Here is a 12,861-nt window from a genome sequence, read left to right as displayed (position 1 = left end):
TACCTCAGGAAAGATCTGAAGTCTTCTGCCGCCTTTGAAGTCTTCTTTCTTCTTATACTCACCCGGCTTCTATCTTCCGGCTCTGTGAGGAAGACGGCGGCGCGGCTGTGGGACGAACGGCGAGAGGAGACCTGCGTTCCGACTCCCTCTGGAGCTAATGGTGTCCAGTAGCCTAAGAAGCAGAGCCTATCACTTAAGTAGGTCTGCTTCTCTCTCCTCCGTTCCACGATGCAGGGAGCCTGTTGACAGCAGTGCTCCCTGAAAATAAATAACCTAACAAAATTCTTTCTTCAGAGAAACTCAGGAGAGCTCCCTGTAATGCACCCAGTCTCCTCTGGGCACAGGAATCAACTGAGGTCTGGAGGAGGGGCATAGAGGGAGGAGCCAGTGCACACCCATTCTAAAGTTCTTTATAGTGCCCATGTCTCCTGCGGAGCCCGTCTATACCCCATGGTCCTTACGGAGTCCCCAGCATCCTCTAGGACGTAAGAGAAATACATTATATATACACATGCACACATATACATTATTCAATATGAGCACATTCTTCAACTACTCAATATATATAAGTAGGTAGGAACAAACATTACTGCATTACATTACCGGAGAATAGCTTATTCAGGTGCACAGCGAATAATACAACATTAAATGTTCACAATGCTCATTTGCATCAGGCACCTACTCAATACTCCAGGATACAGTAAGCAGGTGCTCAGTGCCATATCACTGGCATAAGGAGAGTGAGATACAGGGGGATTAAAGCCCCGCTCCGTAACACCGCTATAGATGGCTGGGAGAAACATATGCACCAGCGGACACAGCTGCACAGCAACTTGGACAGAACCTTGTTTGTGTAAGTGTCTCAGACGGAAGCGGGAATATCAGTTCATGGCAGGAAACTTAGAGGAAACTGGACATGAACTGGTGGGAGGGCGACCAGGGGAGCAACTTACTCCCCACTGCTGACATCAACCTCAGGGATTGCGGTCTTTTCTGATCCCCAGAACCTATGATCGCTATGGCCTAGCGCTGGTGCACTTGAGGTGACAGATGCATCAGCTACTGTCCGGTAGTCTCCGCCACGGAACCGTAAGGCTGCGTTATATGCGTCTTGTACCGCTGATCGGTAACCGATGCCTTACCTTTTCCCCATTCTCCGGCTGCAGCCTGGGATCGTCAGTATGAACTTGCTAGTACATCCAGTCTGACGCCCGCCAAAGCAGCAGTGTACATAGAGGTAAGAGTTGTCGCAACCCGGCGGTGAGTTGGAGCGTCTTTACCTTATACATTTAAGATGCATAGAAAGATCACTCATAAAAAGAAAAAATACTATAAAATAACAAAGCTTACAGCTGCTGAAAAATTTGCAGCCCAACCGCTTGAAGTGGTTCGGCTCCTGAATTGCCTGAGTCGGGAGGCATCCTGGGAGTCTGAAAATCTTAACGGATTGGTGCCCATTCCGCTGTCGCTACTATATATCCCAAGGTAGATCGTGTGGATCACTGTGGACCCCGATAGAGAAATTTAATTTTAGTGACTGCACATCATTAACTGAATCTAAAAACCATGTGATTTCAACACACAGTGAACAGGCACATTTAAAGCTATATGCACATTTTTCTTAAACCAGAATAGCAAGAGAAAAAACGCTAATTTTATAAGGGTAATTTAAAAATCCTAGGTACAGAGGTATGCTCATACATCCAGCTTCAATACGCAATGCAGCGCAAAACGATCTGGTGCAACTCTACTAACGCCGGGTGTCTTTTTTTGCAGAAAATGCGTCTTATTTGCAACACGGCTATGGCACACAAGGAGACCATGCTGATTAATTTGATATATGACACTTGTATATTGTGCGTGACTGAGTCTATATACAGGGCAGAAACACAACTTGAATATGAAAAAAAGCTGCGGCTCCTACATTGTAGCACTTCGTGTACAGAGTCTCAGTCACACACAGATAATGGGATTTTGGTACTTACCAGATAAATCCTTTTCTTTGAATCCACAGGGGGCACTGGAGTACTCTTGGGATATGGACGGTGCAATAGCAGGTATAGGCACATTTAAATGAGCCGAATAGGAGTGAAAGAGGATGAACAATGGATAATTACATATAACATTATAACATAACAGACAACTATAAAGTTGACATAATAATAGATATCACCTTAACATTTGAACAAGTCGGTGAGAACTATTGAACTTACCACATACCAGGAGAAACTGCTCTGGGTGCGTCTAGTGCCCCCTGTGGATTCAAAGAAAAGGTTTTATCTGGTAAGTACCAAAATCCTATTTTCTTTTTCATCCACTAGGGGTCACTGGAGTACTCTTGGGACATACCCAAGTTTCTCCCTTGGGTGGGAGAGCTGGTTGGCACCTGTAACACTAGACGGGTAAAGCTAGATGCTGATGCTGCAAACGTATCAATTTTGTAATAGCGCATCAACGTGTGCACCGATGACCATGTAGCTGCTCCATGACCTGCTGCCCATGACGTTCCCACAGAACGTGTGGAATGTGCTGAAATGGATGCAGGCGGTTGTAGACTAGCATTAAAGTAAGCCTGATGAATGGTCTGCTTAATCCATCTGGCCAATGTCTGCTTGGAAGCTGGCCAACCTATTTTGACTGCATCACAGAGAGAACAAACAATGTAACTGTTTTATGAACTGGTGATGTTCTGGCTACATAGATATGAAAGTAGCTGGAGTTCCTGAACCTTCTGAAAAAACAGGAACTACAATTGGTTGATGTGAAAAGAAGATACAATCTTTGGTAGAAAAGCGGGATTCGTCCAAAGTTCCGCTCTGTCATCATGAAATAGCAGATACAGTGGCTTGCATGACAAGGCACCCAATTCTGAAACACGCCTTGCCGAAGCTAAGGCTAGGAGAAACACTGGTTTTCCAAGTTAGAAACTTTAACAAACACTAACAAAAGGCGGGATAACGTGAAAGATGATGTCGGAAACTTCCGAGATTCACACCAACCTATATAAGCTCGCCAAATCCTGTGAGAATGAGCTGCTGTAACTGGCTTCCTAGCACGTAACATGGTTGGTATAACAGACTGTGGAATGCCCTCTCATCTTAAGAGACCGATTTCAACTGCCGGGGTCTGGACGTAGCTGAAGCGGACATGGATCGTCTGCGAGTAGACCGTAGAGATCCGAGAACCACACTCTCCGAGGCCAATGAGGCGCCACTAGTACGACTGTAGTGGATTCTCTTTTGTTCCGCTTTAGCTACCGAGGAAGCAGCGGAAATGGTGGAAATAGATACACCGGGCTGTTCGGACACGCTATTGTGAGAGCATCCACTGGCACTGCCTTTGGATCTTATGTTCTGGACACCTACTGGGGTGTCTGATGAGTTTGGCGAGATGGCAGATCCACTTGTGGGTAACCCCACCGCTGGACTATCATCTGGAACACTTCTGGATGTAAAGCTCATACTCCTGAATGAAAATTAAACACTAAATTGCGGATCAACGCATCTGTGGACGTGAAAATCCTGACGGCTGAGATAATCTGCCTTCCAGTTGTCCACTACTGGCATGAATACTGCCGACAACATCACTTGTTGATGCTCGGCCCAATTTAGGATTCGAGTAACTTCTCGCATGGCCATGCAACTTCGAGTCCTTGTTTGTTGATGTATGTGACTGCTGTCACGTTGTCTGACTGAACGTGAAATGTCTGAGTCTGGAGTATCTGAACTGCCAAATGCAGAGCATTGTAGATTTTCCCGAGTTGAAGGACATTTATTGAGAGCAATCTTTCTCTGCTGAAATTTTTGATGTAGGAGCACTGCTCCCCAACAAATGAGACTTGCGTCCATTGGCAAAATTATCCAATTGCAGACTCTGAACAGTCTTCCCGCAGCGAGATGTTGTATGTGGATCCACTAGAGTAGTGATACTCTGGCCCCTGACGACAACAGCATCATCTGACGAATCTGTAGATGTTAGCCTGATCACTGTGCTAGAAGATCTAGCTGAAAAGGACGTGAGTGATATATTTCGAACTGGATTACTTCGAAAGATGCCACAATCTTTTCCAACAGCCGATGGCACAAGTGCACAGAGACCGTCCGTGGTTTGAGCACTAATTGTACCAGATGACGAATACTTGTGCTATCTCTTCTGGCAGGTAAATCCGTTGATCCACTATATCTAGAATCATTCCTAGAAATGTAATTCTTTGAGACGGAACGAGGCTTGATTTGTTGAAGTTAACAATCTAACCGTGCTGAACCAGTACACTGTACGGTAGTAAGGCATTGTGAACGAGTATGTGTTGAGACGAAGTCATGATGTGAAGGTCACCTAAGTACGGAACTATTATCACTGCCAGGTATCTGAGATGAGCTATCATCCCAGACATCACTGTTGTGAATACCCGAGGCACTGATGAGAGACCAAGCGGTAGTGCCTGAAATTTATGTGAACTGCCTACCAAATCGGAATGTGTAATTACGCATCCTTGAAATTCAGCAAACTCATGGAGTCCTGAGGTTATAAACCTGCAAACAATGTCCGCAGGGATTCCATCTTGAATCTGTAGTAAGTGACTTACTGATTGAGCCCCTTTTGGTTCAACATCGGTCTGACCGAGCCCTCCGGCTTTGGTACTACAAAAAGATTGGAATAATAACCTTGCCTGAATCAAAACTGCTGAATATACGAAAGACTGAATCACGGTCTGCAGAACTGCCTTTTGTCCCCTGACCCAGGCAGGCCTGTCTTGAAAACCCCCATTGGTGGTAGAAAATCGAACTCTTATTTTGTAACCTTTGAATATGAAACCCAAGCCAAGTGAAAGGCTTGAAGGTGTGCTTCCACGACTGCAGATCTCAGATGTCCCGGAAGCCCATCATTCCACTGGATTGTGAGCTGACTGTGTCCTGACGATGGTTCGTGTTTTTTTTTTTTTTAAACCATGTCTTCTACCACTCTACTACGTACGGTTGTTCCTTGAGCGCGGCCTCAAAAGGACTGAGTTCTAAACGATTTGAACGCTGGTCCAGCGTATTTACTTTTAGGAACTGGTGCGGTGATGGTAGAAAAACAGACTCCTTCCCTCCTTCCCCCCCCCCCCCCCCCCCAGTAGCCTGAGAAATCCATTTTTCCAACTAAGGACTAAATAACACATTGCCAGTATAAGGCAACGCTCTATTGTTTTTTTTGCCAAAGTGTCCATCGGGCCGCAATTAGTGAAGCTGAAAGCCGAAAACTAACCTGGCCGATGTCCGTAGAAGCCATATCTAAATACTCTGCCGAATCACACTTGTGATCAGCAAGAAACATAAGCTGGTCTTTGGAAAGATCCTTCTGTAGGCCTAACTTGAGCTGTTTTGGCCATGCAACTACAAGCTTTAGAAAGCCAAACGCCAACTAAAGCAGGTCCAAGCAACATTGTTGTATACACGGACTCTAGCATATCTTTTATCTTACGCTCTGATGGTTATTTAAGCGTCGTTGCAGCTGGGACTGGAATAGTCAACCTATTAGAAATTTTTGAAACCGAGGAATCCACTGGTGGTGAAATTTTTTCCCCATTTAGTAATCAGACTCTGGGACGGGTAGTTAGGCATAAAACTACCTAGCATAGAAAACCCTGTATCTGGATTTTTCCATGCTTCCGTTAACTGCTTATTAATAGAATCTGAATAAGGAAAAAACCCAGTCCTCCTCTGTCTAAGTGAAATGTAGTACATGACGTACTGCCTGATGAGATTATCATTGCCTGGGCGATCAGTGACTCCCGGCCCAATTCACCTTCCTTCTGGCATTGAATCATCAGAATGCAACACCGCTGAAACTGGTAAATTGTGTGACAAACGATGACCAGTATTAGGAATTGAACTATACCAAAGTTCTAGACATATTCTGAGCCCACTCTGGCTGCTCAGACTGTAGTAACCCAGAATGAGATTTAGCAGCCTCACTATTTTCCACGCAGCGGCCAACTCTGACTACAAATTAGCCATCACAACTGCCATCATCATCCAAGGTGGATCCGGTCAGAGGTCCGTATTTGGACCTGTATTTGCAAGACACTAACTCACTCTCACAGGTATGCTGCTTCTTTGATTTTGCATTAACTTAACTCATGCACACATACAAACAAGTATACAGTGAAAGACAAGTTTCCACGACTCAGTTAAAATTTTTAACTAAAGTGTGTATAAGCCAGAAGTGCAGTGTACTTGGTATCACAGTAAAATCTGTTAAATCTGTTAAATTTGTGTCTATAAACAGTACTATTGCTTCACTGTAAGTCAAACAAACATCCTTGTCCCCTCTAGTCGCTGTGTTGTAGAGCCAACACCAAAGTCCTGGAAGAAGAATGAGGAAGTGGCCATGTGCTAATTTTCCCATACGAACGATAAAAGCCAGATTTCAGGCTGAATAGCCTGTTTAAGTGACATAACTATTATCTCTATCTCTATTATTTTATTGGTAGGAATGCTTTGGCAGGTCTGTAAGGTCGGCTATCACTAACCGCGATCTCCCCCCCCAGCTTAATGCACTACCAGCAATCTCCTCCCTCAGCTTAATACAGTGAAGCTGACTGGCGGTCCGCGGCAGCAGTAAGAGCTGTCCGTGGCCGGAGATCAGGGAAGGCGAGCCGTGCAGCCGTGACGGTACAGGCTCGGAAGGGAGTGACGGCGGCCAGCAGCAGCGCTATCTGTTAGAGCTGTCCGCGGCCGGGAAGCAGAGTAGGGAAGAGGAGCCGCGGCAGCCGTAATGCTGCGTACCTGGAAGGGAGTGATGGCAGCCAGCGGCAGCGCTATCTGTCAGAGCTGGCCAGGGTGCAGTGAGGGAGAGCCGCGGCAGCCGTGATGCTGTCCGCGGACTTGTTAGTCTGTCCCACTGCTTTTTAACATGGGTGAGTGGCGGGCGCCCAGCAGCGGCAGCATTGCTGACCGCGGCTGGGCAGGGATGCACACACATAGCGGGACGGCAGCTCGCTCTCCAGTAAACTTACACTTAATGTAAAACGGAGCAGTGGCAGTGTAAGCTTCCTGCCCGCTCCTTACCTGTATCCCACTGTGGAAATTAAGTGGAGGCTCTGACGGGGCTTCTCCATTCAAGCGTCGTCCAGCTCCTGCAGCCTTGGGCTGAATCAGCTAAAGCTGATATAGGTCTATGGCGGGGCTCATCTGATTGAGCACAGACAAGCCTCTTCTGCCAACAGCAGCACACACAGACCCAGATCCACATTTCTTAGTAAGCTGGGAAGGGCTGTGGTGAAAAATTAAAAAGTAAAAAGAAAAGTAAAAAGAAAAGGTCTGGAGTCCAGTCCAGAATATTGTGCCATCCCATGAGGCACATTAAAAAAAACTGAGGCATCTTGGGAGTATGGATGGGAGGGAGGGTTACACATTTAAATGGCCTATCCCTGCTATCGCACCATCCATATCCCAAGAGTACTCTAGTGACCCCTAGTGGATGAAAAAGAAATTAGTGTTATATCAAATTAATCAGCACATTTTCCTCATGCGACTAAGATGCATTTTCAAGCAAAAAAAGATGGCCAACGCTAGAGGATTCTCACGCGACCTAGCGTGCCAAGAGGGGCTGTTTTGCGTGACTGCAAGGTACAAGTACAAAGATGTATGACTTCATCAGATACACATTTACCATCAAGAAGGGATGTTTACCTGCTACAATAAAACACTGAAACAAAAGTAAATGAAAGGGCACAGACTTTAGATTGTCATTAAATAGTTTAAGTTGGTATCTTATAACATTTCAAGCAGTAATCCAAATACAAAGATGCATTGGAAACACAATATGAAGGATGAACTTACAGCCCCTTCTTTTTTCCTTTCTGAACATAACTTTAGGTCAGCTGTCAGTTTGCTTGAGAGCCCTGTGGCAGTCATTGCTTCACTGTCATTGTCAATCTCAAATGATTCCTGCATAAAATATAAAAGACATCCGATTTACTACTTTTAAAACAATGAAGGATGATAATCTTTAAGATTAATTCTACTGAAAATTCTAAATTGTGGAAAACTAAAGGAGTGAAATGAATGATCCTGCATGAAGGCAAACAATGGAAGCTTAGAACACCACAACCTGAACTGCCCTGAATGAGAAAAATTGATATCTTTGGTTTCCATGTTAATTCAAGACAGCCCCATCATGGTAAGGACATGTTTTGCAATTAACATCATCAAGGGAATTGTCTACGCATGACATACAGCTCATCAACTGAGTAATACGTATACAGGTAATTTTGGCTAAGATCAAGTGTAGTATCTGCTCAAAGGGAACTCATTGTGTAACATCTGTTTTTACACTGGGGGCGTGAGAGGCCCCTGGTGTGGAATGAAGACCCACCACGTGGAGCAGATACGAAGCTTGGTCTGGCTGGAGGTCGGGAGCAACCTGAAGCCAGGGGTGCTATTGTGCCCCTGTTGCTAGCAATGCCTGAAAACGCACTGGTGAGCAACCCACCTCACACTAGAATGGCACTTTGCACTTCACCACTTCTGACTGCATACACTTTTTCTTTTGCCCTGGCTTTTGGCTAGGGCAAGGATAATTCTTACTTTTTCCCTGGCCATTTGGCTGGGGATATTTATTGATTTATTTTTTCACGTACGTTTGCACTTTACCACACATTTTATGTTTTTCGTTTGTGTGTGTGTTTTCACGTCTTTGTGTGGTTTAGGTGAGAACCTTATGGGCCACCCTCTCCCCTTGTAGCCAATTCACTCTCCATTTGGGTAGGGCTGAAGGTTTTTCGTTCCCCTGGGGAGAAAGGGCTGACCTCTAGCAGTGAGGAGGGAAGTAAGAAGACCCTTGCTCCCTAAGGGGCCTTTTGGCTCTGGGGGTCGGGGATTCAAGGGGTCCCTCTGCACTTCGGCAAGGGGGGACCAGAAGATCCTTTTTCCCCTCAGTAGGCCTTTTGGCTCGGAGGGGTTGGGGAATAACAGGGCCCTTCTCCTTTTAAAGAGAGTCTACAGTCCTACGCCCCCAGCATGGTTTTTACACTGTCCACTGGGTGATGAAGCCACGCACCTCGGGCTTAAAATAAATAAATTATATGTATCTGTATATCTATCTATCTATCTATCCCTATCTCTCTATATCTCTATATATCTTTATATACACACATACAGAAAAACATACGTATACAGGTAATAAACCTTTCATACTGGAAAGCGCAGGAGAAAGAAAAACAAAATTGCTGCCCCTTGGTACAAATGCATTTTATATACAGACATGACCACAGAGTGTCAAATTCAGCAGCGAGAGGGATTGCTACAGAATTTAGAGAATGCCAAAGGAAGTGAGGAAGGAAGGTAATAATTTCCATTTACTGTAGGACTAACTAGTAGCTGTCTGGCGATTGCTGAACCTGTTTTTGTGCCCACTGAAGAGAACGAGCACAGTACAAGCACCAGAACTGTTGGGCCCTGGATAAGTAATAAAGAAGTAGCGAAACATGGGAGTTAAGCATTAGCCCTGACATGCCACTGGAATAAAACATTTTGAATAAAAAGTAGAGATGAGCGAGTTCGGTTCTCAGAGAACCGAACCCTACCGAACTTTGCCTTCTGAGACCGGATCCGAGCCAGGCTCGAATTTTCCCTCGACTCGGAAACCCGAACGCGTCAAAACTTCATCATCCCGCTGTCGGATTCTCGCGGGAATTGGATTCCATATAAGGAGCCGCGCGCCCCCGCCATTTTCACTCCAGTCTCGGAGATAGAGAGAGGATGTGTCCTCAGTGTTCAGTGTCTGTGTGTTGAGGCGGGAAAGTGGGGTGGCAAGTGTTGTGCTGGTCAGTCCAGTCCAGTGTAGTCACTCAGTGTATTGTGCTGTATCAGTCCAGGCAGTCACAGTGTTGGTGTTCTCTGCTGCCATATATCCAGTGTAGCCGTGAAGTGGTGCTGTGTTGTGCAGACCAGTCCAGTGTAGTCCGTGTATTGTGCTGTATCAGTCCAGGCAGTCACAGTGTTGGTGTTCTCTGCTGCCATATATCCAGTGTAGCCGTGAAGTGGTGTTGTGTTGTGCAGACCAGTCCAGTGTAGTCAGTGTATTGTGCTGTATCAGTCCAGCCATTCACAGTGTTGGTGTTCTCTGCTGCCCTATATCCAGTGTAGCTGTATAAAGTGGTGCTGTGTTGTGCAGACCAGTGGTAGTGTCCTGTGTCATCAGTAATTCAAGTGACGATATACGCTGCTGCAGTATAACAATTCTAACAACCTGTTGTGCTGCATCAGACCAGTGGTAGTGTCCTGTGTCATCAGTAATTCCAGTGACGATATACGCTGCTGCTATATGTCCACTGCTGCCGTATAATAATAATAACAACTACCACCACAAGTCCCTTACAGTATTGTTGTGTTGCATCAGACCAGTGGTAGTGTCCTGGCCATCAGTCATTCCTGTGACGCATATTGTGTTATATAACTCCAAAAAAATAATGGAGAACAAAAATTTGGAGGATAAAATAGGGAAAGATCAAGAACCACTTCCTCCTAGTGCTAAAGCTGCTGCCACTAGCCATGACATAGACAATGAAATGCCATCAACGTCGTCTGCCAAGGCCGATGCCCAATGTGATAGTAGAGGGCATGTAAGATCCAAAAATCCAAAGTTCAGTAAAAAGACCCAAAAAAGAAATTTAAATGGTCTGAGAAACGTAAACTTGCCGATATGCCATTTACGACACGGAGTGGCAAGGAATGGCTGAGACCCTGGCCTATGTTCATGACTAGTGGTTCAGCTTCACATGACGATGGAAGCCCTCATAACTGAGGCCTTGACACTTATGTTGGTGTTAGACGTGCGTCCGGTATCCGCCATTAGTGCAGTGGGATTTAGACAATTGATGGAGGTATTGTGTCCCCAGTACCAAATCCCATCTAGATTCCACTTCACTAGGCAGGTGATAGCGAGATTTTACCATTTAATACCAGTGAGTTGGACGTATAATTCCAGTGATTTAGCCAATTAATTCCAGTGATTTGGACGTATAATTCCAGTGATTTTGACAATTTCAGTGATTTATAATTATCAATTACAGTTATCTTGCCAATTAATTCCAGTGATTTGGACGTATAATTCCAGTGGGAATTGTTTGTGTCGCTTGGCTTAGTCATACAGCTACCTCATTGCACCTCTTCGACATCTTTGCATGAGGTGCTGTTTGGTGCCTAGTTTTTGAAAAGTGCCATCCTGTGTGACACTGCCGTATGAGTCCAGGGGTACTGCTGTATTAGTCCTGGGGTACTGCCGTATAAGTCCACCAATTGCAGAATTTTTTTTTTTTTTACTGAAATATTTTTATTAAGGAAATTTTCATTACAGATCATACAAAGCATCTTAACTACATAGAGACAATTATGCGTTGACTATAAGTCTGTAATCGTAAATAACAACAATACAAGAAAACAAAACAAACATAAAAATGAAAAATAGAAAGGAAAGAGAAAAAACAAAAGGGAGGGGAAAAAAGAAGGGGGAGATGATGCCGGTCCAATACTTCCATGATTCTCAAAAACAGAGGAAGGAAAATAAGATTTTACTTACCGATAAATCTATTTCTCGTAGTCCGTAGTGGATGCTGGGGACTCCGTCAGGACCATGGGGATTAGCGGCTCCGCAGGAGACAGGGCACAAAAATAAAGCTTTAGGATCAGGTGGTGTGCACTGGCTCCTCCCCCTATGACCCTCCTCCAAGCCTCAGTTAGGATACTGTGCCCGGACGAGCGTACACAATAAGGAAGGATTTTGAATCCCGGGTAAGACTCATACCAGCCACACCAATCACACCGTACAACTGGTGATCTGAACCCAGTTAACAGTATGACAAACGTAGGAGCCTCTGAACAGACGGCTCACAACAATAACAACCCGATTTTTTTGTAACAATAACTATGTACAAGTATTGCAGACAATACGCACTTTGGATGGGCGCCCAGCATCCACTACGGACTACGAGAAATAGATTTATCGGTAAGTAAAATCTTATTTTCTCTGACGTCCTAGTGGATGCTGGGGACTCCGTCAGGACCATGGGGATTATACCAAAGCTCCCAAACGGGCGGGAGAGTGCGGATGACTCTGCAGCACCGAATGAGAGAACTCCAGGTCCTCTTTAGCCAGGGTATCAAATTTGTAGAATTTTACAAACGTGTTCTCCCCCGACCACGTAGCTGCTCGGCAGAGTTGTAATGCCGAGACCCCTCGGGCAGCCGCCCAGGATGAGCCCACCTTCCTTGTGGAATGGGCCTTGACAGATTTAGGCTGTGGCAGGCCTGCCACAGAATGTGCAAGTTGAAATGTGCTACAAATCCAACGAGCAATCGTCTGCTTAGAAGCAAGAGCACCCAGTTTGTTGGGTGCATACAGGATAACAGCCAGTCAGTTTTCCTGACTCCAGCCGTCCTGGAAACCTATATTTTCAGGGCCCTGACAACATCTAGCAACTTGGAGTCCTCCAAGTCCCTAGTAGCCGCAGGTACCACAATAAGCTGGTTCAGGTGAAACGCTGACACCACCCTAGGAAGAAACTGGGGACGAGTCCGCAGCTCTGCCCTGTCCGAATGGACAATCAGATATGGCTTTTGTGAGACAAAGCCGCCAATTCTGACACTCGCCTGGCCGAGGCCAGGGCCAACAGCATGGTCACTTTTCATGTGAGATATTTCAAATCCACAGATTTGAGCGGTTTAAAATGTGATTTGAGGAATCCCAGAACTACGTTGAGATCCCACAGTGCCACTGGAGGCACAAAAAGGGGGTTGTATATGCAATACTCCCTTGACAAACTTCTGGACTTCAGGAACTGAAGCCAATTCTTTCTGGAAGAAAATTGACAGGGCC

At 45.4% G+C, this 12,861-nt stretch overlaps 1 protein-coding gene across 38 annotated transcripts in view; it reads right to left on the bottom strand.

The window, feature by feature from the left end:
- The window catches only part of LOC134927837 (uncharacterized), a 1,188,393-nt gene that overhangs the window by 869,354 nt on the left and 306,178 nt on the right, over positions 1-12,861 (bottom strand). Inside the window, exon 30 of one of the 38 annotated variants that reach the window (XM_063922886.1) lies at positions 7,827-7,934. The exons of the other annotated variants lie outside the window; for them this stretch is intronic. Within the exon in view, the coding sequence (XP_063778956.1) occupies positions 7,827-7,934 (108 nt within the window). The remainder of the gene's footprint in view (positions 1-7,826; positions 7,935-12,861) is intronic. 38 annotated transcript variants of the gene reach the window in all.

Source organism: Pseudophryne corroboree, chromosome 5 (assembly GCF_028390025.1).
Source record: "Pseudophryne corroboree isolate aPseCor3 chromosome 5, aPseCor3.hap2, whole genome shotgun sequence".
NCBI classification, from domain to species: domain Eukaryota; kingdom Metazoa; phylum Chordata; class Amphibia; order Anura; family Myobatrachidae; genus Pseudophryne; species Pseudophryne corroboree.
The sequence above is the reverse complement of the archived record's forward strand: the minus strand, read 5'-3'. Positions and strand labels throughout refer to the sequence as shown.